We start from the raw sequence: 27,551 nt of genomic DNA, 5'->3' as shown, positions 1-27,551 counted from the left end.
ATAACATTTGAAATTTACATTTTTACTTTTATTATTTACTATTTTTATTTATAGTTCGAATTGATATAATTACTCATATTTACCCGCCTGGAAAATAAAGTTTTTAAACATACCCCAAGTTTTTTTTTTATTGTTTATATTTTATAAATACGCCCTTCTCCCTGAGTTCGAACTCTTGTCTTTTCCACTGGTCGCATGTGTATGTAAATATAAATTATTTTAAATGTTCTCCATTTCTCGAAAAGACCTGAAACATTGCGCATCGAACATTAATTTTGTTCTACTAATGTCTGGGAACTAAAATGTTCGAGTTTGAAATATAAAACAAAACGTACTATTCCGTTCTAAGAAAAAAAAAATCTCAAGTAAAGAGATTAGTATTAGATAGATTGAGCGCATGGACATGGAACAAAACAAATTAGTTGATGCGGTGATTCGGATTTACAGTATCATTAAATGACAACTATTTCTATATTTTTTTTAGATTAAGCGAGAATAAATAAAATGAAAGGGTATTTGTGAAAAAAGACTGAAGAGACAGAACCGCCTTTGTGGTTGCCTTGGGTCGAGAGAGAAAGAATCTCTGCCTACTCTTACAGTCTTAGTCAGTCTCAGTTTCTGCGTAAAGTGTCAAAAATAAACCATTTAGCCTTTTCCTCAGAAGTTTGGAATCCCTCTCTGGGCCTATAAAACTTCCTAATTTTTCTGTGCAAAAATTCAAGTCACGAAGTTTTAATATATTATTTTTTTTTATATCATTCATTCTCTAGTGTATTGAATGGAGTCACATTGAATCGCGGGTTTTAATGCTAATTCAACGTCCTGTATATCTTTACCATACTCTACTTCAAACATATAAGGAAAGGACTGACTAATGGCCGTCGATACAGCCAATTAAGATACATTTCATAACAAGGCATTTTCCTAAGTTACATACATATATATGTATTGGCACACCCAAAACACAAACTTTAAAGTCTCTTATGCTTCCTCATATCCTCATATTCAAGAAGTGTCATCATATGAATTATTGTTGAAACTCACTATTAATATGAACATATTGTTGGAACATTCCGTTCTATTTGAGCATGGAAATTTTTGAAGATTTTTTTATCCAACGGTCCAAGAAATATGTATATATATATATATAATTTTTTTCTTCTTCCAATATTACCCGTTTTAACTGTTTTTTAATTGTCTAAAAACAATTAATTAATTTTCAGTTGCCTAAAATTTTAATACTCAAATGAATTATATAACAAACACAATTTGTTTTACCACGTGTACATGCATACGCATACAATTCGTTGTATTTGTAGTAACAAACAAATTTTTTTTGCCTCTGATTTATTTTTTTAAAATCATAATTTTATTAGCTACAGTGTATTGTCTAAGTATTTTATATTCAAGGCGAGGCCTTAAAGTTGAGAAATGGTAAACTTCTCTATGCACTAGTTTTTTGTGTAATTATAACTAGATGACGACGACTAGCTGGCTGTAACGTTAAAAAGAAAGTACTAAATGGTAATTACAAATTGACAACTCTCATAAACTGTCAAATTCCTATCACAATTAAAAGTAATATAACGCCATTTAATACATTCTCATCTCCCTCTTTGTCTAAAAAAAAAAAAAAAAAAAACTATTACCCAAAAACAAAACACCACTCGAATCACCTTCCCATAAACAACATACTGGACCCACAAAAGAAGAAGAGAAGACCCACAAAACAAAACCCTTTCTCTTCTCTTCTTCATGGTAGAAAAAATTTCTCTTCACTCACATATTTGCATTGCACAACACTCACTTTTTTTCCTTTGGCAAACCCCATGTGATTTCCCTGACACTGCTTCTCCTTGAAGAGTTTAACCCTTCACTCTGTCGGCGCATATACATATATATATGCCTATAAATATAACCTCTACTCCATATATATAGATTCCCAAAAACCCCAAATACCAATTGCACTCACTTCACTTCTCTTCTCACTCCCATTATTCTCCAACAATGGCTCTCAAAAAGCCTTTCAATTCTCTCCTCATCATCATCGTCATCACTGTCTCAATCCTAACTCTCCGAGCAAAATCAGACACCAGTGACGTCAGACATCATAATTACCCCGACGCGCTGTCCAAAGCGATACTGTTTTTCGAGGGACAGCGCTCGGGGTATCTGCCTCGATTCCAGAGGATGACGTGGCGGGACCACTCGGGGCTCGGGGACGGGTGGACCTACAACGTGGACCTCACGGGCGGGTATTACGACGCCGGAGACAACGTTAAGTTCGGGTTTCCGATGGCGTTCACGACCACGATGCTATCGTGGAGCGTCATCGAGTTCGGGGATTCTATGCCGTCCGATGAGCGCGGGAACGCCCTCGTGGCGGTCCGGTGGGCCACGGATTACCTGCTCAAGACTGTCTCTCAGCTGCCCAACCGAATTTTTGTGCAGGTAAAAAAAAAAGTTAAACTCTTTTGACTAATTACTGATTATTAAATGCATTTTCTTTTGTTGTTGTCAAAATTGAAAGAAATAAAAATAAATAAATAAAAAACAAACCAACCATTTTTCGTTTGTCCACTCATCCATTAATTAGCGCCATTCTTTTGCTATTGTTATTACATTTTTTTATTATTAATTTCTGTTTGTTGTGGTAGAAAATTTTATAAATGTTGAATTGTACAAGGTGGCATGAGTGGGTGAGAGAAAGAGATGTTTTTTTTATTTATTATTTTGTTTTAGTTGAACCAAACCCGTGAAATTTTGGTGGAGTCATGGGATTGTGAAATGTGGCTATCTGTGAACAAGTGTTTGTCTTCTTCACAAGCTTTATCCGAATATCAAAAGACTGTTTCTTTTTATACTGTATTTTATTTACTAAACACTTGATTTTGTTTTCTTTTGGAACTATAAACTCCTTTTACGTGGTGTATATATATATATTTAATTCACTAAATGCATGCATGAAAATGCCAAGAGCTTCGAGAAGTGAGAATCAGCCCATGTTTTTTGTCATTCACAACTCTCATCCGTTTCCAAAGTTGATCAGATTCTCAAGGGTTTGGTTATCAGTTTGTCACGTTTTGTGGCATTTATTTTCATCACTAATTATGATTGACCTTATTAGGTTGAAAACGTATAGACTTATTTAAAAAAAAAAAAAAAAAAATTATCAAAGCTTTCCATTCTTAACGAAGCTTTATGTCTATTATTCATTCATTGAATCATGGTCACATGCTAAAAAAACCTAAAAATAACTGCTACTATTACTATATAGTAGATAGATGGTCAAAGTAAAAGTAAAACTACTTCATTGGGTTTCATTTATCAAATTATTGGGCTATAATTCTCTACAGTCTCATTCTAGATTAGTAGTCTATGAGAGTTTGTAATAGGTCACTTCTGAAAACTTACAAAAGAAAAGTCTATAAACGAAAAAAAAAACTCAATCAAGTCAAGTCTCAACTATATAGTTTGTGGTCCATTTCTCAAAGGACATCGTAGTCATTTTTTTGGGTCATTTTAAGCAATCCACTCTCGTTGCCATTTGCATACGTCATCCAAAAAAGATTGGAAAATCTTGAATTTTCATAGGGTATTTTAGTCATCAATATTTTAAGCTTGTATCCTTTAACAAATCCATCTATAAACAAGTGTAAGCTAAATAGCCGATTTTAAGTTAAGAATTTACAAAATAGTTAATATTTGATTAAAATTAGAAAAATAGTCAAAATGTGTAATAATCAGATTTTAAAAACAAAATTAATTTTAGGATTAATATTTTTGAAACTTATAAATTATTTATAATAATTGTCAAAAAAATTAATCTTGATGTTAAAAAAATATTTGACAATTTAACTTTAGTTATTTTACTGAAAATTTGAAACATTTGCTCTTTTGCTAATTAATTAGTTTCAAATAACTATTTGATACCATTTTTCCTATATGTAATCTTTTAAAGGGTATATTTGTAATAAATAATAATCATCTTTTCAAGTGGCGTAAGGGTATTTTAGTCATTTACTTATATATATTTTTTGTAACATGCGTTTAATAATAAATTAAGGTGGGAGACCCAATAATAGACCACAACTGCTGGGAGAGGCCGGAGGACATGGACACAGCCCGGACGGTGTACGCCGTCGACGCGCCGAGCCCCGCGTCGGAAGTCGCCGGAGAGACCGCGGCGGCGCTTGCGGCGGCGTCGATGGCGTTCAGGGCCTACGACGGCGCGTACGCTGACGCGCTCTTGAGAAACGCCGTTAAAGCCTTCGAGTACGCCGACACATACAGAGGAGCTTACAGCGACAACGCCAATATTAGGAGTGGCGTTTGTCCTTTCTACTGTGATTTCGATGGTTATCAGGCAAGTCATTATCTTTTAATTAACTTATTATTGATTTATAAATTATTAGTTTTGTGCTCGTTTTAATTCTTGTTAAACAAATTTTCTTTATTTTTTTTAATGGAATTAAACAGCTAAATAAGCTAGAACATATGTATGAATATGATAGCTTTGAATTTCATAAAAAAAATTAATAAATGAAAATACTATAATGCTACAAAATCAATAGTTTAATAATAATTTTACTCTAATAACTATTACAGGAATAAAATGCCTCTCGTAATAGTTCATGGACTGGTTGCATCTAGATTTATTATTTTGTAACTGAAAATATATTGAATGTTTCATAAGTTGTGGCAATAAGTTATTTAACTAATTATTTAAAATTTAATAGAAATATTAAATATGTTCACGGATCATATGCTATCTATTGAGGCCCTTCCCTGACTCTATATGTGGGTCAGGTGCAAGTTTAGACTTCTCAGGCCCAAAGTTGCTACACTAACTTTTTCTCAAGATGTATATCAATATATATTAATTAACTTAATTCCTTAATTATTACATTTAAAAAATTAAATCTAACTCTATCAATTCAACTGCATCATATTTTTTTTTTCTGTAGAGCCTTAAATTTTATACTTTTCTTGGGACTTCTAAATTCTTAAGGCAAACCTTATCTAAGAAGATGTATACATAAAAAATATTAGTAGAGGTAGAACGAAATAAACAACTAATTTTTTTTTTTATTTAACTTGCTAAGTCATTGAAAAAATAAATTGACTAATATGTGGTATAAACAATTAATTAAATTGGTCATGTAGGTTAGTTATATTGCTATGATATTTTTATTCGTTTACTTAATTTCATAAATGTTGTAAATAAAAAAATGGACAGGATGAGTTATTATGGGGGGCAGCATGGCTGAGGAGAGCGACGCAAGGTGGTGCATTTTTGGATTATATTCAAAACAATGGAAAAACTCTTGGCGCTGAGGAAAATATCAATGAATTTGGGTGGGACAATAAACATGCTGGCCTTAATGTCCTTGTCTCTAAGGTTAGTTATATACTTATTCATCAACCTTCTTTTTTATTATTAAAATTGAAATCACTGTTATATTTCCATGTATTTTAGTCAATCGTTAGCTAGGGTAAATGCACAGGAAGAAGCTATTTCGTTTGTTTTGAGACCATACAAATGTTGATATATACGTGAAAGGATTCATGTTGGCCATCCGAAATTATTATACATATTTTTATGGCTCCATGTTTAATTATGAGTCCTATTTTTTTTATACAAGTTTCATAGTTGTTTTTCCAAATCATAAACTAATTAATAAGTTTTTTTTTTTTTTTTTATGTATTTTCATTAGGTTTTCCTTCCCCTTTTTTATTTTCTTCCCTAAAAGAAGTCCCCACATTCAAGTTTAGCTTTCTTCCAATTTGAATGCTTATATAAAATAGGGAAAATAACACATTTATATCTTGTGTTTTAGTGAAATGTCGAGTTTAACCTTCGGTTTTCAAAAATATCGAGTTCATACCCTCTGTTTAACTAAAATGACGAAATTATACTCTGAAATAGACAACAGTGTCACGAAATTATACCCTCTGTTTTATTGAGAATTTGGAAGTTAGGGCACTGATTTATATTTGATTTGGTTTTTCTTATATAAGAGTTAATATCAATGAAAGGGAGATTTGTGACGCTGTTATTCATTTCAGGGTATAATTTCGTCATTTTAGTTAAACAGAGGGTATAATTTCGTCATTTAAGTTAAACAGATGGTATGAACTCGACATTTTTGAAAACTGAGGGTTAAACTCGACATTTCACTAAAACACAGGGTATAAATGTGTTATTCCCTATAAAATATGAGACTAATAAACAAATATGACAGATAAATTAAACACCTATAAAAGAGTAGACATGTGTACTAATATTTTACCTAGAAAATTTAAGTGCTTGTATTTTGACATCTATAACATATTTAGCCGTTATTGATGTTATAGGAAGTCTTGGAAGGTAAAACTTACTCTCTTCAATCCTACAAGTCCTCCGCGGATAGCTTCATGTGCACTTTGGTCCCCGAATCCTCGTCCTCCCACATCGAATACACCCCGGGAGGCCTAATCTACCGCCCCGGAGGAAGCAACTTGCAACACTCAACCACGATATCCTTCCTCATGCTCGTCTACGCCAATTACTTGGAGAGCACGTCACAAACCCTAAAATGCGGGAACGTCGAAGCCAGTCCCAACTGGCTCAGAAAACAGGCGAAGAAGCAGGTCGACTACATTTTGGGCGACAATCCGATGGGGATGTCCTACATGGTCGGGTACGGGGACTCGTACCCCAAGAGGATCCACCACCGTGGATCCTCGTTGCCCTCGATCAAGGACCATCCGAATCCAATCCCGTGCGGGGGAGGCACGCCGTACTTCAATACGTCTAATCCTAACCCTAATGTGTTGGTCGGGGCCGTGGTTGGGGGTCCCGGCGAAAGTGACGTGTATGAGGACGATCGTGCTGATTTTAGGAAGTCGGAGCCAACGACCTACATAAACGCGCCGTTCGTAGGGGTTCTCGCTTATTTTTCCTCCAATCCAAATCCTTAAAGAGGAAAATGGTGAACAAAAAGCATTTTATAGGGCTAAAATTTTTTTATGTAGCCAAAATTATAGTAATAGCTTCAAATAATTAATTGAAAGTATGTGTGGTGAAAAAAAAAATATCACACATGAAAACGTCTCTCGTCTTGGTGGGACTCAAGAAGGAAGAGGCTCTTTTTTCTTTTTCTTTTTTAGTGTTACATTTTGAGGGTATTGACTCACAAAGACTTGTGACTTCTTTGCTAAAGAAGATCCTAATCCGTGATTGCTCAGTGGCACGGAGTCCTCTTTTTTTTCATTTTTGGTATACTTTTATCCTTTAAATTTCAGAGTGCATGTTTCCATTATCACCTAAACTAAGTATTTTATTATGGTTGAACTTCAAAAAAAATATCCTTGTAAGTTTTATCGATATTGAAAACCTTTGTAATCGTTTCTTACGTGGTGTTTCGTGCTGCTGGTAGACATGACTGAAATACAGTATTATTTTTTAACAACGTTTCATAATTTCTTTATTTATTTATATTCAAAAGAGTTCAACGATGCAAAAGAGCATCCATTATTGTTATTCTATAAGAAAGATCTTTGACGAAAGTAAAATATAATAGGCCAAAATCATCAATTTAAAGATTGAACACTCTTGTATGATTAATGGTCAGAAGATCATATGGATAGTAGTTTCGAGATCCTTTTTGTATGTATGTATGTATAATGTGTAATATATATATATATATATATATATATATATATATATTAATTATGGTAGATCTCGTAAGATAGTGTACCACCATATTACCATCCGTACCGTACCATGATGTTTAATTTTTCCTTTTGGGAAAAATAATAGTACTAAACAGGCCATGCTGTGATTGCTGTCCAGAATCTAGAGTGATATATTTTCAAGTTTAAAAAAAAAAAAAAAAAAAAAAAAAACAAATCTCGAGTGATATTTGTTCCCCGTGTCTATGTGTGGACTAAATGGTTTGGGACCTTTTATTGATGGTTGAGATGTAAACTACTTTTAGAGTTCCATCAAACAGTTGAAGGAAAATAAAATGAAGAATTAAAGTTTCAATTTAAAATGTGAGACCACCACGCCAATTGGTTGGTGCACTGGTTTTTTACATGCATAAAAAATGTCGACGATTCTGTACGGATGGGACATGGGAGATGATAAGATTGTGTGACACACACACCAATTACTCTTTCATAATATGAGGATTATTCTATATTTTATGTTTAACAATGTATGATATGATTTCGTAATGATTTATAGCAACACTTAATTGAAATATTAAAAATCATGTATCCAACTCTATTCACATCCTTTGGCCCGTTGAAATGGTGGAACTATAATCTTCTAGATAACTTGACAGACAAATAGAAAATTTCAGGCACATAGTCAACGTGATTTTGCGATTGAATTGAAACTGTTGGTAGCGGAAATCATGGTCATTTTGCGTAAAGAGGACATATCTAATAGTTTATGATAATTTTGGTGCAATACAAATTGAGAAGTGAAGAAGTAAAAAATTGGAGGTCAACTTAGAAGAGCTCTCTATCGATCCGGAACTAAAGATTTCAATTATGAATTATCGTGTTAATGATCAAGATGATGTGCGTAAAAAATATATGCTAAAAGGTCCTTGTCAATAACACAATCATGATTTTTCAAAAAACTTTTTTTTGGAACGAAAGCTAGAAAATTCAACCCATGAAGATTTCAAGAGTATTCTACTTGGTTAGAGTATAGCATAGCAAAAGATGCACTCTTTTGTTCATGTGTTATCTTTATAAGGAAAATAATGGGGATCAAGTAGAGCGGTGATTCTTTTGTCGGAAAAAAGATATTCAAATTGAAAAAAGAATAAAAAGAGGTTGAAAGTTCATGTCGGTGGCCCTGATAGTGTTCACAACTATGCTTGGGATAAGTGTATGGCTTTGATGAATCTGAAGCAACATATTGCGACATTTTTCAAAAACCAATCTAATAAAGACAAAACCGAGTATTGTGTTCGCTTAGGGTCGTCTATTTATTCCGCTCGATGTCTTTTGCGACAAGGATTTTTCTGCAATTGAACTAATGGCACTTGATGATCAACTTGAAAACATTATTGTTGATATGTACTCAAGTCTATAGTTTTCAGATTTTAAGGGGATTATTCATCTTGCAACAAAAAAAAATGGTTGAAATGGGAAGAGATAAGGTATATAATTTAGTCTACCGATTATTGACATTGGCATTGATTTTGCTTGTTGCTACTGCTAGCGTCGAACGACTGTTTTTTTGGAATGCATCTCGTAAAGACCAAGTTGTGCAATCGTATTTGAGATCAGTGGTTGAACGAAAGCTTAGATATATATACTGAGAAATAAATTTTTGATTGCATTGATAATGAAGTTAGTATGCAACATTTTCATAAATTGAGAACTAGTCGTGAAAATTTGTAATATTTTTATTGAATTGGATAATTTTATTATATATTTTGTATCTTTAATTTTGTTATAAAAAAAAAAATTGTGCCCGATCATTCCTAGCTTCGCCAAAGAATATAGTTGTGAAGTGGTGGTGAATTTCGTCATGACAAAGAACTGTTCTAACACAAAAACTAGTCTTATTGTAGCGGATATTTCTGCTCTTGCAAAATGCTTCAAGTGATTCCATATACGGATTTTTTTAAAATTTTATTGAGTAGATAACCATACTATATAATATTGATATCTGTTTAGAAAATTCTAAAAATAACTTATTATTTAAAAAAAATAGTTTTAAACTAAATTTATTATAAAAGTAATATTTGGACAAAGTGGTAGAGTACCCAATCAGAAATTTAATTTTGAAAAATTAGTTATTGTCTGATTTATTTTGTGGAATCGCCAATAAATCATATTAATCGGCCTGATTAGACTATTATATACCATCCATTAAATAGACGAGATATTGAATTAAATAAGAAAGTACATTTGAAATCAACCAGATTTCGCGCGGAACATGGAAATTATATCCACATATACACTGCAACTGCATTCAATGCGAAATAAAAGAGAAAAAAAAAAGTCATCATCAAAATCCATACACAAAATTTGAGATTTGACCATGCTGTTGATTCTGCTCGTCTTTTACGGTTTTACCCTCGCCACCGCGAACGAAACCGACTCGACTCCACCGACGTCTGAAACAAATTTACTGACACAAATAAAGACAAATAAACAATTAATACAACAGAAAACACTAAATAAAATCGTTAAAAAAAGTTTGCAAGTATCATTTTGGTAAACATTGAGTATTTTTACCGCCATTAAACCAAAATTATATAAAAATGATCATTTGTAACTCCAAAAAAGTAATTTGTGCAAAAAATTAGAGTAGTTATTCTTGTGATTAGTTTGTAATACTTGTACGCAGTTTCAAACTGCTGGCTCAATTAGCGGATCGAAATAAAACCCAAGATTATAATGGGCCCCTTTAATGGGCTGGGTACAGATTGGGCTTAAAAGCAAAAGAAGAAAAAAAGAGGGAATAAAGGGTGCGTTGAAGGGTGAGAGAGAGAGAGAGAGAGAGACGTGTTACGCGTTTTGTGTGTGCGACGATGTGATTTTTACCGGCCGACTCTAATTCGCTTGGTGCAGGTCGGGATCTGAACGAATGACCACCCATTTCCTTTTTCTTCTTCGATTCTCCCATTCTTCAATCAATCAATCAATCGGATCCCGCCTTGCATCAACTGAATCGGAGACGCTCTCGGTACGACTTTTCTCCGATCCAATCGCCGGAATCTTCTGTCCTTCTCGCCCTGTATTCGTATATGTAAATCTCGCCTCTCTTCTTATATATATGTGTGTATGTATGTGTGTGTATTGGCGAGACCTGAAGAGCGAGCTCGGTTGATTTGAGCTCTGCGAATCCGAGTTCGTTTGGTCGTTTTGGCGAACACTTGGTGTGTGTGTGTGTGTGTTTTGATTTGCTCTTCTGGTTCTCGCTGTCCAATCGGCGCGACGCTTTTGATTTGTTTTAATTCTAATTTTATTTTATTGATTTATTTATCAATATGATTATTATTTGCAATACGAGCTATAAATAAACGGCTTTACACGAATCGCGGACGAGCAAAGTCTCTCCTTATCTCTCTCTCACTCTCTCTCTCTCTCTGTTGTTAGGGTTTTCGATTGCTCAAAAACGAAGGTACAGTTTTTAATTGTCCTTTTTTTTGTCCTTATTAAGCTCTGTTTCAGTTTGTTAAACATTGAATTGAAGTTTAACTGGTTCAACTTAAATGCTCTTTATTTTTTATTTATTTAATTTTTTTTGGCCGTCTTTATGTGCTTTTTGGTTCGTGCTATTCGTTCCAGGTGTGAGGAATTTGTATTATCGTGCTGTGTATATAGTTGTGGTGGTTTATTTTGTATCGGTTTATAGCAAATGAAAAATCCATTTACGAGGCGTGTCTTTATTTATTTATTTTTGGATCCGATCGATCTCTATTATATAATAAAATTAATCTGTACATATCTATCAATTATTAAAGTGTTCAATTTAAGTTCTGCGTATTTATTGATTTTTCATGATTTGTTTTGCCTCTAAGCCAAAATTTGGGATTTTTAGTTTGTTGTTAATTTTCTGATTTGAAATTAGGATTTTCTCCTAGATTGTTGATACCCAAAGTAGTTTACTTTCTAGATTTTTGAGAATCGTTTCTTAGAATATAGGACTTTCCATAAATGGATTTTTGGACTTGTAATTATGTTTTTGGGGCCTTTTCTTTTGGCTCTAATTTTGGGGACTCTAAATATGCATACCCGAAATACGGCGTGGTCATAAAACTTGAACTACGACTGCTTTTTTTTTTTTTTTCGTTTTTTTTTCTTCGTGTTTTTCTTCCATGTACTGGACTTATGATGTGGTTATCTTATTTTTTAGGGTATTTTTTATTCTCTCTTTCAATAATCTGTAAATAGTAATAAATTTACAAAATAGTTAAAGTTTATTTAGAATTAATATAATAATTAAAATGTGAAATAATCAAATTAAAAAAAAATTGATCTTAGGATTATTTTTTTTTTCATTGTTTATAATAATCGTTAAATTTTTTTAATCTTGACGCCAATTTTTGTTTTGACAGTGAAATTTTAGCTATTCTACTTTTTTTTTTAGTTCAAAATTGTTAGATTATTCTGAAATTCGCTTACTTATTCTTTATTGACCTTGGAAAAAAAGAATTAAGTAAAAAAAATATTGACTTCGATTTCCTTTCCCAGCGTTTTCGATATTTTTACCTATATATTATTTGTTTTACTTTCCTTTTTAACGGTACAGTATAGCTTTACCTTTTACTCAAATCACATGGCTCTCGTACACCTGTTGGTTCTGTGACTCTCTTTCTCTCTCTCTGATTAGGGTTTTCAATTTCCCCCAAAACGATCGAAGGTAGAGTTTCTATTTGTACTTTCTTTCAACTCTTTACTTTTTTATTTTTATTTTTTTATGAATATGTAATTCTAAATATTATTATTAATATTGTAAAAAAAACTTCCATGTGATTCGAAACATACTTTCATAATTTTTTTTTTTTTTTTTGCTCAAGGATCCAAATTGTTTATGCACGAGTTAAAAGCCAATGTTCGATGTAATAGTGTATCCACGGAGACACTTAGTCACATAATTAGTGTTCAATATTTCAAACTAAATGTTAGAACTTTATCTTTTTAGCGTTTTTTTTTTCTTCCAAGTATTGAACTTCGGCGAGTCTAATTAGACAGTTGAAGTAGGATAAAAATGATTGAAAAGAAATACAGCTGAACTTTCAATCTTAATGTCCCACGTTATTTTTATGAAATATTACTTGCCACTCAGAGAATGTCTTGTTAGAAGAAGAAAGAAATAGACTTGCACTGAAAAAGTCTGATAAGTTCTTTCTGTGCTTCCCCATTCAAAATTCATACCTTTTTTGCATTTTGATGTCAGTGACCCTCAGTGTAGTTGTTTTAAGCATGCCACAAAAACTGATTTCTTACAGATTACTTTAGCCTCTGGTGTACTTCTTCTTTGACCACAACAAGTTTTGGTAACAATTTTTATATTATTATATTTTAAACATAATAAAGTTACTTTTATTTTGACTACGTTTCACTAAGATGTTTTCAAATGATTTCTGTTCCTTTATTAGCCAAGATGTACATTTGTCTTACGGATTTAACTTGAGAAACCATGTTTGAGTATATTCATCAGAGGAATGAGAAAAAGGTTGTGGATTTTTCTTCATTCAGGTCCATATCATTTTTCTGTTTCACAAACACTCATTGTCTGATCGTCGTTTTGCAGGCGTAATCATGGCTATGGAATATGAAGTGAGCTCAGTAAACTCTGCATCTTCACCGCCGGCTTTCTCTTCCGATTCCCAAGTCCATGACGACAAATCAGGAGAAGATCTTTCCCCGGAAGACGTCGCTTGGATAGATTCTTGCCTCATCAAGGAACCCGAAATCTCCGCAACTAAGTGGGACTCGATGAAAGCCACGTTGTCGAACGCTATGAGCTCCGAGACCGGATTTCACGAAGAAAATGAAGCCGAGGAGATGGTTGTAGAAGAACCAAACCAGCTCAGGAAACTGGATGCCGCGTCTGAAGACACTCCTTCGAAAACTCCGTTGAATCTCAGTCCAGACGAGGAAGAAGTGAACGATCAGAGACCACTGTCTTTCCATCGAAATCCGTTTCTTCCGAGCTACAGCGAGGAGTCGGAGCCGGAGGCCGAGACTGTTGCTTCGTTGAGAAGCGATCCGGAATCGGCGGTGGATGTGACAGAGCCTCCGAATGGTGACGAGATCTTCAGGGTCTGGGATTTGAACATCCCGGCAGAGGAGAACGAGCTCGGCGTTCAGTTGAAGAACGTCCTTGCAGGCGATGCGTCGGTGGCAAGGGAAGATCTGGGATCGGTGTCAATTGATGATGTGATCGATCGAGTCTCTAAGATCTCTTTGAGCTCATCCGATTCTAGTCTTTAGGTATTCGAAAATAGAAAAAAGAAAAACCCGAAATAAATTAAATCTAACGAGTACATTATCACATCTGTTGGGTGTTAATAACTCCTTTATTTTCTGATTTTGACCGATTACAGTTTCAGACATTTAATTATTACTGGTTTTCAAGTCCTTTCTGCTATACAATCTTCATAATGTTTTGGAAGGCTGAATCAATGTTAACTTTTGATTACTTTCTGTCCACTGTTTTGATGTGTGTATATAATTTTTGGTTCTTCTGAGCCTCATAATACCTTCAAAAAAAGGAAAAAAAAAGAAAGGACTGGGATTTGGAAGCTAATATGAAGTATGAACTCTACTTGAACGAAACTACACAAAGCAAGATTTGAATAGAAACCACAAGTTGGAACTGAAAGAAAAACGACCATGCAACTTGCTATTCAGCGCTGTTCATTGACTTATTGGTCCCACATTATGACGTGTCATGCTTTCCCAGTGACGTGGACCATAGCCGACGTGGGACATCGTCAATCGTTGGCGAGAATGACCAAAATTTCATGATTAAACCATAACCATTTATCACTAAGACTAAGAGCGATTATTCATAGCCTCACATTTTTTTTTTCCTCTCCACAGGGAATCTCCCTAAACACCTCTTTTTGTTTGGACTCTCATCTCATATGGCCAGCCCAAGAGCGACAGAATTGTCACTTACTCGAGGGCACCAAAATAAATAAAAAGTTTTCTTATTTTCCCGATTCTATGAAAATTTAAATTATATTTAAAAAAAAAAAAAAATACTCCGTTCATCACACATATATACAGAGGCACCAAGTCAGCAAAGTTATCGTCCACTTGTCATAAGAGGAGTGGCCATCTCAGGGCAGCCTCACATTAGCCATCCTCTTTACGAAACAAACCACCACTAGGCAACAAACAAGTATAAAAACACAAGAGTGATGTAGAGCTACACTTGTGGTAAGAAAAAAGAGGCTCTAAGAGAAGAAGAAAAAAATAAGGCTTGTCAAGAAGAGAGGAGAGAGAGATAAGATAAGCAAGAAAGCAGAGAAAAAAAGAGAGGACTCATATCAATCATGGCCTCAGCATCAGCTTCTCTCCTCAAGTCAGCTCCGGTGCTTGACAAGTCTGAGTGGGTCAAGGGCCAGACTCTCCGGCCGGCCTCCGCCGCCGTCCGGTGCCACCCCGCCGCTCCGGCAGCCCTCTCCGTCCGCGCTGGCTCCTACAACGACGAGCTCGTCAAGACCGCGGTACGTCTCAAACTCCATGAATATGCTTGTTTCTCAAGTAACCCTTTTGGCCTTGGGCTCTGAAATTGCCTCGAGTGACATAGTTTCATGTCTACTGAGAGGAAATGAAGAAACTTTCTTAAGACTTAAGAGTGTATTATGAATTCATGTTTTCTCACGTACCCTTTTGACGTTGGGCTTTGAATTTGACTCGAGTGAGATAATTTCATGTCTACAGAGAGTAAAAGGAAGAAACTTTCTTTAACCGTATGTTATGTTAATATGTTTCATGTTTTCTCACGTACCCATTTTGGTTTAAGCGTCTAAGTTTTTTATTTTGTTTTTGAGTGACATTGCTTGATGCGTGTAGAAAGGAGAGAAACTTACTTTACGAGCATAGATTTAAATTCTTCTTATCTTCATGTTTTCTAGCTTTCAGTGACACGTTTCAGGTCTATAGAAAGAAGAAAAGAAACATACTTCAAAAGCACATAATTTCGCTCTTCATGTTTCATCATTTACATAGTTTACATGTTTTCTCATGTACCCTTTTGGCTCAAGCCCCTAAGTTAGCTTTCACTGACATGGTTTAATTTAATGTGTATAGAAAGAAGAAAATAAGCATAGTTTAAAAGCACATATTTTTTTCTTTCATGTTTCATAATTTTCTAGTTTTCTCACGTACCCTTTTGGCTATAGGCTCTAATTTCGCTTTCAGGGAGATAGTTTCACGTGTCTAAAAAAGAAAGAAAGAAAGAAACTTGCTTTAAAAGCAATCTCTTTTTTTTTTGTTCAACAGAAAACCGTCGCCTCGCCGGGGCGCGGGATTTTGGCGATGGACGAGTCAAATGCAACGTGTGGAAAGCGTTTGGCTTCGATCGGGCTAGAGAACACCGAGGCCAACCGCCAAGCCTACCGTACCCTCTTGGTCTCGGCCCCCGAGCTCGGCCAGTACATCTCCGGCGCCATCCTCTTCGAGGAAACTCTGTACCAGTCCACCGTTGATGGCAAGAAGATTGTCGACGTCCTCAAGGAACAGAACATCGTCCCCGGCATCAAAGTCGACAAGGTATATAAGACACAAAAGATAGAACCTTTTTAGTTTGGTATGTACTGACTCGTGACGCGCTTTGGTAGGGTTTGGTTCCCCTAGCTGGTTCCAACGACGAGTCTTGGTGCCAAGGTCTCGACGGCCTCTCCTCTCGCTCCGCTGCTTACTATCAACAAGGAGCTCGTTTCGCCAAATGGTAAACTTTTTTTTTTATATATACATATATAAGATTTTACACATCAAGGAAAAAAAAAAGGTTTGACATGATGTTGAAAACAGGCGTACCGTTGTGAGCATTCCCAACGGCCCTTCGGCTCTCGCGGTGAAAGAAGCTGCCTGGGGTCTCGCCCGCTACGCCGCCATCTCTCAAGTAAAGACTAAAACCAAGCACGCAAATTTAGCTTGAATGTATGTTTGTGTGTAACTTATGCTACAACTTGTGTTTTGTTCTTAGGACAACGGGTTGGTCCCGATTGTGGAGCCGGAGATCATGTTGGACGGCGAGCACGGGATCGACAGGACTTTTGAGGTCGCTCAGGCGGTGTGGGCCGAGGTGTTCTTCTACCTCGCTCAGAACAACGTCTTCTTCGAGGGCATCCTCCTCAAGCCGAGCATGGTCACCCCCGGAGCCGAGTGCAAGGACAGGGCCACCCCCGAACAAGTCGCCGACTACACCCTCAAGCTCCTCCGCCGGAGAATCCCACCGGCCGTCCCCGGAATCATGGCAAGTCATCCTAAAATTTCTCTCTCTATCCGCCAATCCCTTTCATGTTTGCCGTTCTTTTATAGATCATGCTCAAATATGAACAATTTGAACTTGTTGTTCAGTGTCATGACGTTCCATCTCAAAACATAACACTACCTAGCAAGACTTGTTTTCTTCGGTAAATTTTTAGTGCCGTGAAACTTTGTGGTGATTTGTGTCGTTATTTGAGCAGTTTTTGTCTGGCGGTCAATCTGAGGTCGAGGCGACCCTGAACTTGAACGCGATGAACCAGGCGCCGAACCCGTGGCACGTGTCGTTCTCGTACGCGAGAGCGCTGCAGAACACATGTTTGAAGACATGGGGAGGCAGGCCCGAGAACGTGGCCGCGGCCCAGGAGGCGCTCATGATCCGTGCCAAAGCCAACTCGCTCGCTCAGCTCGGAAAGTACACCGGCGAGGGAGAATCCGATGAGGCCAAGAAAGGAATGTTCGTCAAGGGCTACGTTTACTAAGCACTTTGTTGCTCTACTGTCCAAGCTCTATGTAGATCGAAATTACTCAACGAGAGGGAAACAAAAACAAAACAAGAAACACTAATGGAATCGAATGGACTGAAATCTTGTAATGCTATTTTTTTTCTTGGTTATATCCCATGAAAGACTATTTTTGTTCTGTTAATTTTTTTTTCTTCTTCTTTAGCAGCTTAATAAACTTGTTGCTGATGAGTTTAGTTATAGTGTGTTGTTTTGTACCAATGAATCAAACTCCTTCTCGGTGCTTGAGTTTTTGCATTTTTGTTCTTCTGGCCATGCTTCACAATTTACATCATGTTTTGAGGGTTGAAAAAATGAAAATAATTTAGTGCCACATAAATCATGATAACTCAATATCTACAATGCCGTCATATCATATCAGTATATCTACAATATCATATGAATCTGTAACACATGCACAATTCTAGGCCTTTAAAACACAAAGCGCTTGTTATCTTTTACTTTATCATGATTTACCTCCATTTGTACGCCATGCCAACGAGTGGTCCTCAGAATTATCGTCATCTTAGAATAAAATAAAATAAAGGTAGTTCAAAACTGATTTTGCTTGCTTTAGTTGTAGATGGTCTTGTCCAAGATATGACCCTCATCTATAATCTAAATGCAGAAATACTTTTCCTATCAAGTACTTTTGCACCAGCTTGATGCTATATATATATATATATATATATATATATATATATATATATATATATATATATATATATATATAGAGAGAGAGAGAGAGAGAGAGAGAGAGAGAGAGAACTGCCCATCCTAAAATAATGATAGAGAAACGGAAAGCCACATACAAAACACACATCACAACCTGAAGTGTGATTAGTTAGTGAGAAAACAGTTCTTATTGGTAATGAGCAAAACTAGGCTAAAACTGAACGACATTACAGTGTCACAATCCTTGTAATTGTTATCTTTTCCACTTTCATAGAGCCTGGAAAATGGTTTCTTTTTTTCCCTCTCTTGTATGGGTAGGTTTTTCCTCTCTGACTTCTTATAAATACTTTACCTAGATCAACTCTGAATAGTTGTACACTTCAGAAAACAGAAAATAACCTACACAGCTCTTCTGTTTGCCGTCTATCTGCGTATTCAATCAGAGGGAAACTATCTTCAACAAATTAACCTGCTTTAACATTGCAAACGACAAACCTAATTCAAACCAGGAAACAACTTGAGCAATTTTAGATTCTCAGTAATTTACGGAAACAAATGCCCTGGGGTTTAGGCTTCGAATTTAACAAGTTTAAAGAAAACTATGTGCCTTAAACAATTTGGTTCTGCCCCTAAAACGCAGGTTTCAATAACTAGCCAAGTTCACATCTAATCTTTAACTCTACTACTCCACTTGATTTTGAACAAAAGTTTATCAAGATCTATAGTGAAATCTTTGATTCCTCAAATACCTATACTAATTTTATTTGTTAACAAGGCCCGACACACTTACATATTAGATCCACATTAAATCACTTCGAAATAACAATCCACATGTACTCATCACTGTGAAACTAACCACACTTTTACAAGCGCGAAGGACGTAAAAAGTGTTACTTCAGTCACTTTTCTGGGTCTCTTTCAAAGAAGGCAACGGGCACTACGCTCACAGATTCCTGATTCCCGCCGCTGAGAACATCTCTGCCTTGTTCCTGAAGCATGAAAATTAGTAACTTGAGCAACAAGAAATATCTGAAGTCCTTCTTTCAGTTAACTTGCTAAAAATCTACCTGATTACTCGAAGTTGCACTGTGAGCACGGCGCGGTCTATTATTGAGATCAATGTACATATTATTGTCCACATTATCCTCACCGCCACCGACATTATTTCCCAGCGCTTGAACCACAGAAGAGAGTCTTCCGTTCTGCTGATTAAGCTTGTTAGGGGGTTCAATTTGCTCTCTTCGAGCTTCGTTCGGATCGGGGGCTTGGACTTGAGCTTGAAGCCCTAGATCCTCTGAATGACCGGGTTTATCCGACAGAAACTTCAGATGCAAAGCAGAACACACGACTCAAGATCAAGCTATAATAAAAGAGCTCATTAATTCACAATTAATCAATCATTATATAGACCTCAATTCTCTGCCTCAAAACCAGATATCTCTTATGAGTCCTTTTTCCACCGACGTGTATGATCATATCGCATTGCAGGCAGAGAGAAGTACCGTCAACTTCGCAGTAAAAGAAGGCTACAAATACCATAATAAAAAAAATATATAAAAAAAAAAGTAGTCTCAAGGTTGATAATGTCGGACAACATGGTTAAAAAAAATAAAATACCGGGCCCGTTTTCGCAAATGTCGCAGCGAGGAACGTCGCTGGGGTTGGCTAGCCCGACCCGGACGTGCCTATTGGCGAGTTTGTTGCACATGTGAACCTACGCATATTCCAACAAAAAATTGAACGCAGATATTGGTTTACCATAATAAGCTTCAAATCTTTAAGATGTGATCTCATACAACAGTTATATGGATTTTTCACAAGTAAGTAAGTTACCACATTTTATTTTTCAATCCCGTTCCCTATTATGTATCCCTTCCCCACCAAGCAGTGCTTTAAGTCAAAATTTCAACAGATTTGGAATTGCAAATGAAAAAACAATTAAAATAATAATAATAATTCATGTTAGGTATGGTTAAGAAAATTTAGCATTTTGAGCTGACGAGGTGAATGGAAAGCAATCCAAAGAAAGGTTAATTCACTGCAAATCATTCGTTTTAACAGCACCAAATAATTATTTATCACAAACCTGCTTCTTATGTAACATTTGCAATTGCGTGATTGTATATATGTGGTGAAATGAAATAATTGGAGTTCTATAATGACAAAAACAAAAAACAAAAAAATTACAGTTTACACTTTGCCAACTAGAGAAAAATCACACACCACACAGTAAATAAATAAATTCCCTAATTTATGGCCAAAAAAAATCTAAACTTTGAAATTAGTCAAAATCGTCCTCATACATATACAGTGGACGAAATAGAATCAGAGAGAGAGAGAGAGAGACCTTGTGGTCGCAGGAGAGGCAAAGAGCGGCCTCGTCGGCGGAGCAGAAGATGATCGCGGCGGCGCTCTCGCAGACATCACAGAGCGTTCGCATTCTTCGTCTTCTTCTTCGTTGTATTGTCTCATTCAATTCCAAACTCTTTTCGATCTCAGTCACAAGTCCAATTCAGAAGAGAGAGAGAGAAAGACTGAAAGAGAGGTTTATTTTATTAATAATTATAAAAATAAAGTCTGTAAGATTGGAGCTTCGTCACGGTCAATTCCCTTAAATGGAATTAATTTATAGAGAGAGGCCTTTACGCTTTATTCTTATTAATACCCCATTTACATGTAATTTTATAATTAAATTGGAGAATAAGTTTGTTAGCAATCAAGTTGTGGCATAAAAGCTTAAAAAAAATGTCAAATCTGTCCAAAATCCTCAATTCCCATCGCAGTCACAGAGTGACACTTATTGTCGTTTCATTTCATACGCTCTGTCGTTTACACTGCCACTCGTGCTTTCTGCTATAATGATGTGTTTGATTGGGAGGAAATGTGTTACGACTAAAATATTCCAATAATTGACTATATAAAGTCAAATATGTAATGTAAAAAAAGGAGAATGAATATCAAAACAAACTTGTATTTATGTATTTTCTGTGTATTTTCGATATCATGCTTTTAGGCACGTATCAAAATGAAAATTCATTTTGTTTTTACGTCGTCGGGAACTCTGGAAAGAATGTGAGAAAAAAAAATAAAGAATAATATGTCTTTTATTTTTTAGAATTTTTAGTGTTAGGCCGTCTTTTTCTTATGGTAAAAACGACGCCTCAATTGCAAAAACGACGTTACAATATAAAAGGACAATTTAGTCAAATGCTAAAAATACGCATGACTAAAATCAAGCGCCAAGCGCAAGTGACAAGCGCCAAGCGCAAGCACCAAGAGCAAGCGCCAAGCGCCAAGCGCCAAGCGACAAGCGCCAAGCGCAAGCACCAAGAGCAAGCGCCAAGCGCCAAGAGCAAGCGCCAAGTGCCAAGCGACAAGCACCAAGCGCAAGCGACAAGCACCAAGCGCAAGCGACAAGCACCAAGAGCAAGCGCCAAGCGCCAAGCGACAAGCGCCAAGCGCCAAGCGCCAAGCGACAAGCGCCAAGCGCAAGCGACAAGCGACGAGCGACAAGCGACAAGCGACAAGCGCCAAACACCGATTTTTTTCCTATAAATAGTTCATTCATTCTCAACTCAAAACTCAATTCACTCTCAAGTCATTCTCTCGACTCAAAATCCTCTCTCGACTCAAAATCCTCTCTCGACTCTCAAGTCATTCTCTCGACTCAAAATCCTCTCTCGACTCTCAAGTCATTCTCTCAGCCAAATACTCTCCCAACTTCAAAATTATCCCGGATCATAAACAAAGACCGAGAGCCACCTCTCGACGGGAGGAAGAAAAACAAAAATCCAAGAATCCACTCACATAGCAAACACACTCGCCCTGAACTACGTCATGACCTGATCCCGCAAAGCGGGTACGTAGGCAGCTCACGAAGAGCACGGTCACACCCCCCATTCACCCTACTCGCTCCTCAAAAAACACAAATCCTCTTGAGAGCCGAGGAAACGTGACCCTGACAACAAAATATCGAGACACGTCGCAAGCTCGCACCCCGACACGTGTCCCGTAAATGTTATCCGAGAAATCGCATTAACATTTAGTTTAACAAAAAAATAAATTAATAACTGTCCTCTAGCCAACTAGCCATTAATGTATTTTTAACAAATTGGCAAAAATTAGCTAAGTCAAATAATATAAATTGTTATGCCGTTATTTTTCACATGGTGTAAATAACACCCCGAGAGCAAAAAAACGACATATCAAGCTCATACACAAGGCTCAAGCCCACGAGTAAATTCACGCGTCAAGCTCCGAGTCAACACTCATAAAATGTCTTTCAAAAGAGACTCTCAAAGAATGTTTTCAAATTAGACTTCTTGAAAAATCTTCAAGACAAAGCCACAAAAATGACCACCCGGTCAGCCAAAGAAAATGACCACCCGGTCGGCCAAAAAAGAAGACCACCCGGTCGGCCAAAAAAGAAGACCACCCCGCCAAGTTCACCCAGTCATCTTCACTCGGCCAAGACCACCCGGTCATCTTCACTCGGCCAATATCACCCGATCATCTTCACTTGGCCAAAGACCACCCGGTCGTTTCACTCAGCCAAGACCACCCGATCGTTTTCAGTCGGTCGTGTTCACTCGGCCAAGACCACTCGGTCGTCTTCACCCGATCGTCTCCACTCGGCCAAGACCACCCGGCCATCTCCACCAAACCTCTTGGCTCCTATAAATACCTCATCCATTCACAACACAAGGTAAGTTTTTCTCAACTTGTCAAAACTCTACAAAAATCACACTACAACTCTTTCTCTCTCTAGAAAACATAGAGACGAGTACAAATCGTTCACCAAAAACACAATACAACACGACTAATGTTGAGCGTCGGAGCGCGAGCCGAGGGAAAACCCTCACGTCCATCTAGATTCGCATTTTCTCATGGTTAGGTGAATGTGCAAGGATTCGAAGATCCGACGAAGAACGTGGAAGATCCAAAGACCCGAATAATCGAAGATCCGAAGACTCGGACACTCGAAGATCCGAAGAACACGATGAACACGAACACGTGAGAAACATGAAAACATGGAAGATTCAAAGGGTTGAAGACTCAAAGAAGCAAAGACTCAAGAACTCAACGAAGAACACGAAAGATCCCAAGATCCGAAAACTCAAGGACTCGGAAACCCGAAGATCCGAATAACACAAACACGACGAGAAGAAAAGAACTTCACCAAACTCAACTTACGTGCGGTCATAGGGTCCGGCCCTAGATCGAACCACGCACGGTTCTTAGTGTTAATCCAAAAACGCGATTAACATAAATTAACCTCAAATTAATTATATAACATTTAATAAATTAAGGATATTAGTTTTTTTAGTTTTCCCATATAAAAACTCGAAAATTTATCATGATTATGTCACCCAACCATTAAATCAATAAGCCCAAAAAACACTCGATCTCATTTAAATATATAGTTTAAATTCGATACAATGAACACAACATCAAACCAATTACAAACATAAACAACAATAATATTAAAAAAAAAAATAGAAATGTTATTGCCAAAAAAATACTCTCATGAAAAACAACATTACGTGTGATATGAATGGAATGACATTCAATGTCAAGAAGTTTGTACCCTTTGTACGCACCGGGATAGTCCATAAAAACACATGCTCTAGATCTAGGATTGAATTTGGTCTTGTGATTATGAAGAGTAGAAGCACAACAAAGACATCCAAAAACACGGAGATGAGGTTATGATAGCTCAAAAGGGGTTTTATTTTGCAAAATTGGAGATGGTGTTCGATTAATTAAATAAATTGTCGTGGGACACAATCTCCCCAACACCTGAGTGGTACACTGGTCTCGAAAAGAAGAGCTTGTGCAACGTTAAGGATGTGTTGATGCTTTCACTCGACTAAGGAATTTTGTTTCAAAGTTTCAACACATGAGTAAGTGAAACTAATGCCTTTAGATTGGAAAAATTAATGGAAGGACAATTCTGGTGTATTGTCTAATCTCACAGTTTTTATCTGAGTTATAAAATGAGTGAGAACCATTTTATAGAAATTCTGAAAACAAGGATAATCATTTTACCCTTACAAGACTTCTAGAAGCTTATTTAATTAACTAATCAATAAAGCTATATTAAACTAGTCGTAATAATTATAACCATGAAACTTACAAATTATATTTTAGTAAAAAATTAATTAATAATGAAAAATTATTTATTTTGATGACGTGGTAATTGAAGTCAATATTTATATTGAATATATATCTAATATACATTTGATTGATTTTTTAAATAAATATTCGAATTATTCGATAACTTGGCAAGTGAAGCCAAATAAATATTAAAACTTCAGTGAGACATGATTATTTAAGCAAAAAATAAAAATAAAAATAGTGAGCCATGGTTATTATATATTGCTTTGATTTATTAAAAGACCTAATGGAAGTGTGACAGTCTTATTCATCATGATCTCATATAATGATTGTGTTGCTTGTGTTTGACATAGTTTATTAAGCCTGTTTTTAGCTTTTTCTAAAAGTTGAATTATATTGAAGTGTTTGGTAAAAACAAAAAAAACAAAAATTAAAAAATATTTTTGAATATTTTAACTAAAAATCTAAAATTTATATTTTGAAATTTTTGTACGTAGTTTTTGGTTTTGACTTTTACCTTATTTCCTAATTCATTTATTCTATTATTTTAATTTTTAATTCTAATTATTTTTATATTATTTTATCAAATAATTTTTCTTTTTTTTATATGACAAAAAATTATAAGTTATTTTTTACAATATATAGACATCGACTTTATTATATTTTTTATATATTGAAAAATATCTTATTATTATTGATTATATTTTATATAAATAATTGTTACTTACAAATATTAATATATATTTTATCAAACACTAAATATGTTTTGGCTAATAACTACAACTATTTTAGAATAATTTATCAAACATTAATATGCTTTTTAAGCAAAATTAAGCCAAACAGAGTCAATAATCATGGCACGCGTGCAATTTCTAAAAAGCAAAAGACTTTTTCTCTAATTTATGTTTCTCATATGGTTCGATCAATTTAGAGTCTAGCTAAATAATCCACTTCATTTGGAGCCGAAAATCATGCCACCGATCGCGGCACGTGACCAACTACTCTACCATATCAACTAAAAAAAGTACACATACTAGTGATAGATTGGATAACTAATAATCGGATTAGTACGTCTAATTACCCACTCGAAAGTCGAATCCAATTTAAACAAAATATCAACATCCAATAAACCTGGGCCTTCAGACATTCGTTGTGAAAATACCAGAATAACATTACCGGAATTTTGATGCATTATTGTTCTCGAAATAGATATTCAATTTGGAAAAATATATTTTAATTTTTTATATGAGTATCAGAGTATATTATAGTTTTAATTTTTATTATGTTCTTTTTCTTCATGAATAGAATTGGAACTAATCTATTGGAGTGTTCTATTCCGATTTAGCTAGAATTCCGTGTTCAGAACGGAACATTTTGTTTTGATTGATCCCAAGATTCTATAAAGTCATAATAAATTTTCATGATATTCCATAGAACCAAGTTTGTTTTTTTTTTAATAGTACGGAATTTCCATTAAAATTAGGTAAAAAAACTCCATCAATACAGGAGAATAACACCTTAGTACATGGATTACCAAGACCTAAGTCGATGTGAATCTAACACTAACTTCCGGTAAAAGCACGATATGTGCAAACTTCCGACAACGGGAAGAATTACAAGCACCAATAGATCACACAAGAGGCTCGTTAAAAAACCCAAAGAATGGTGATGGAAAAATCCAACCAAACTTGGTCCGATAACCACGAATAGGGTGGCTCTTCAACCTGCATAGATAAAAACCTAACAGGAAATCCACTACGGGAGAGAGAACTACGGCTAATCCGAGTCCAACACAAAACAAAGCAAAGCAAGAAAATGATAGGTCCATGCCAACATCAAAAGAACAAACTAAAAAACTAAAACTGAAGCAAACTAAAACAAGGCGAACACCCGCACCCAAGATCTGCAGCGAGCACGGCCGCGTCGCGAACGTCGACGAGCCACAACTACCACTCTCCAACCAAAACAGTGTCGACGACGCGAGGCCGGGCCACATGAGAGAAAAGTAGCGCTCATCTAGACTTTGTTCGACCTCACCGGATAAAGATGTTAAGACCGGGATCGACGAGGGGCGTCGATCTGAAAAGGTATCACCCTGTGAGGACTGAAGCCAAGACCGAGGATGGGCTTTGACGGAGCGCTTCATCGAGGAGCGTCAGAGATTAGCAGCCACGTCGGTGATGAGTGATAGATCGGGGATGGCCGGGTCTGAGGGAGCGTCGAGGGTCGCCTGAGGCTGGGGCGACATCGAGCTGCACCACGCCACCTGAAAAGACCAACACCAACAGCAAAAAACCGAACGTCCAAGGGAAGAGACGGCACAACTCGGAGTTTAGGTAAACCGCCGGAGAAGGACCCCGCCGGATTTGCAGACCGGGGCGTGGGGAAGGAAAGCAGAAAAAACAAAAGAAAAGAAAAGATGTAGCAAATCGGCTAGAGATTAAACATGCCTCCCCCCAAGACTTAGCCTTGCCGCCGTTAAACGAGGGCGATGGCCGTTGTCTGGGGGGAGTGGGCGGCGGCTGAGAAGAGAAAGGGTTTCTAAAACCCTAGTTTCGGAAAGGGGAGAGAGAAGGTGGTTGAAAACTTTTTTTCTTATCAAATCCCAAACTAGTTCATACTTCACTCTTTCCCATAGAACCAAGTTTAATCGTGATGTTATTTTTTGGTTACTATATTTTTATTTTATTTAATGTCTTTGAAATGTTTAATGCAATTTTGTAGATTATAAGTTACTTATCTTTTTTTTTTTTTATTATTAAATCACTTTTATCTCTTTCTAACGTTAAAAGGTCATTAAATATATTAACTGCGTTTTGTTGAGATTAAGGAAAAACAAGGATGAAACTTTTGGAAAAAGTGTTTTTAAGAACATGTTTATTTTAGTCTTTTTACTATAATATATTTATTTTACCAAACGCTAAATCAGTTTTTGTTACCAGCAACAACTGTTTTATAAACAGTTTACCAAACACCTGTCGGTAAAAAAAAACTTTTATAAACAGTTTACCAAACACCTGTTGGTTTAAAAAAAAAAACAGTTTTTTTTCAAAAACTAAACCTAAAAATATTTTTTTTAAAAACAAAGCTATGCCAAACGATGCAATTTTATTTTATTGAAATTGGTTTAATCAGGTTTGCTAGAATCATTAAGTACACGTGTGCTTTAAATAAAAACAAAGACTTCAAACAAAAAGCTTGAAATTCGTCGCTTGAAAGGATAATCTATCTGAAATTCTTATTAATAGACCATTAATTAACTGAGACATTTGGGTTTCCAAAGATCAG

General features: G+C 36.0%; 4 protein-coding genes across 11 annotated transcripts; 3 read left to right on the top strand and 1 right to left on the bottom strand.

Annotated features, from left to right (window-relative positions):
• The first annotated feature begins 1,763 nt into the window (after positions 1-1,763).
• On the top strand, positions 1,764-7,143 carry LOC149387281 (endoglucanase 24-like). Its single transcript, XM_089623144.1, has 4 exons — positions 1,764-2,451; positions 4,067-4,366; positions 5,240-5,401; positions 6,358-7,143. Exons 1-4 carry the CDS (start codon positions 2,008-2,010, stop codon positions 6,961-6,963), a joined length of 1,512 nt encoding a protein of 503 aa, XP_089479270.1. The 5' UTR covers positions 1,764-2,007; the 3' UTR covers positions 6,964-7,143.
• A 3,351-nt stretch (positions 7,144-10,494) lies between these two features.
• LOC149387280 (uncharacterized) lies at positions 10,495-14,178 on the top strand. 5 transcript variants are annotated; one of them, XM_089623726.1, is made up of 3 exons: positions 10,495-10,765; positions 12,353-12,382; positions 13,277-14,178. In XM_089623726.1, the coding sequence occupies exon 3, from the start codon at positions 13,285-13,287 to the stop codon at positions 13,957-13,959; it is 675 nt and encodes a 224-aa protein (XP_089479852.1). In that variant the 5' UTR covers positions 10,495-10,765; positions 12,353-12,382; positions 13,277-13,284; the 3' UTR covers positions 13,960-14,178. The 5 variants fall into 5 exon arrangements, with proteins under 5 accessions (XP_089479852.1, XP_089479855.1, XP_089479851.1 ...); XM_089623729.1 differs by lacking the exon at positions 12,353-12,382 and having other exon boundaries at positions 10,495-10,702; XM_089623725.1 differs by lacking the exon at positions 12,353-12,382.
• Positions 14,179-14,879: 701 nt separating this feature from the next.
• Positions 14,880-17,729, top strand: FBA1 (fructose-bisphosphate aldolase 1). The gene is made up of 6 exons (XM_089623724.1): positions 14,880-15,203; positions 15,982-16,251; positions 16,320-16,429; positions 16,513-16,603; positions 16,688-16,957; positions 17,172-17,729. Exons 1-6 carry the CDS (start codon positions 15,030-15,032, stop codon positions 17,448-17,450), a joined length of 1,194 nt encoding a protein of 397 aa, XP_089479850.1. The 5' UTR covers positions 14,880-15,029; the 3' UTR covers positions 17,451-17,729.
• Positions 17,730-18,269: 540 nt separating this feature from the next.
• Positions 18,270-20,774, bottom strand: LOC149387278 (B-box zinc finger protein 18-like). Of its 4 annotated transcripts, none has more exons than XM_089624805.1 (6): positions 20,494-20,774; positions 19,764-19,860; positions 19,557-19,672; positions 19,214-19,468; positions 19,003-19,135; positions 18,270-18,618 (listed from the first exon to the last, which is right to left on the bottom strand). In XM_089624805.1, exons 1-5 carry the CDS (start codon positions 20,584-20,586, stop codon positions 19,046-19,048), a joined length of 651 nt encoding a protein of 216 aa, XP_089480931.1. In that variant the 5' UTR covers positions 20,587-20,774; the 3' UTR covers positions 18,270-18,618; positions 19,003-19,045. The 4 variants fall into 4 exon arrangements, with proteins under 4 accessions (XP_089480931.1, XP_089480930.1, XP_089480932.1 ...); XM_089624804.1 differs by having other exon boundaries at positions 18,271-18,615; XM_089624806.1 differs by having other exon boundaries at positions 18,272-18,573.
• Positions 20,775-27,551: the final 6,777 nt, after the last annotated feature.

The sequence above is a fragment of the Urtica dioica genome, chromosome 8 (genome assembly GCF_054948205.1).
Source record: "Urtica dioica subsp. dioica isolate 48M chromosome 8, U.dioica_male_clone48M_v1_H2, whole genome shotgun sequence".
Taxonomy (NCBI): domain Eukaryota; kingdom Viridiplantae; phylum Streptophyta; class Magnoliopsida; order Rosales; family Urticaceae; genus Urtica; species Urtica dioica.
This window is presented reverse-complemented; position numbering and strand designations above follow the sequence as displayed.

Excerpts from the sequence above, each read along its gene's own strand:
- LOC149387278 (XM_089624805.1), bottom strand. The coding sequence starts at position 20,586 with ATGCGAACGCTCTGTGATGTCTGCGAGAGCGCCGCCGCGATCATCTTC. Across the intron at positions 19,861-20,493 it reads GCCTCTCCTGCGACCACAAG|GTTCACATGTGCAACAAACT; the intron begins GTCTCTCTCTCT and ends GAATATGCGTAG. Across the intron at positions 19,673-19,763 it reads CATTTGCGAAAACGGGCCCG|CCTTCTTTTACTGCGAAGTT; the intron begins GTATTTTATTTT and ends TGGTATTTGTAG.
- LOC149387280 (XM_089623729.1), top strand. The coding sequence starts at position 13,285 with ATGGCTATGGAATATGAAGTGAGCTCAGTAAACTCTGCATCTTCACCG.
- FBA1 (XM_089623724.1), top strand. The coding sequence starts at position 15,030 with ATGGCCTCAGCATCAGCTTCTCTCCTCAAGTCAGCTCCGGTGCTTGAC. Across the intron at positions 15,204-15,981 it reads ACGAGCTCGTCAAGACCGCG|AAAACCGTCGCCTCGCCGGG; the intron begins GTACGTCTCAAA and ends TTTGTTCAACAG. Across the intron at positions 16,252-16,319 it reads CCGGCATCAAAGTCGACAAG|GGTTTGGTTCCCCTAGCTGG; the intron begins GTATATAAGACA and ends GCGCTTTGGTAG.
- LOC149387281 (XM_089623144.1), top strand. The coding sequence starts at position 2,008 with ATGGCTCTCAAAAAGCCTTTCAATTCTCTCCTCATCATCATCGTCATC. Across the intron at positions 2,452-4,066 it reads CCAACCGAATTTTTGTGCAG|GTGGGAGACCCAATAATAGA; the intron begins GTAAAAAAAAAA and ends TAATAAATTAAG. Across the intron at positions 5,402-6,357 it reads TTAATGTCCTTGTCTCTAAG|GAAGTCTTGGAAGGTAAAAC; the intron begins GTTAGTTATATA and ends TTGATGTTATAG.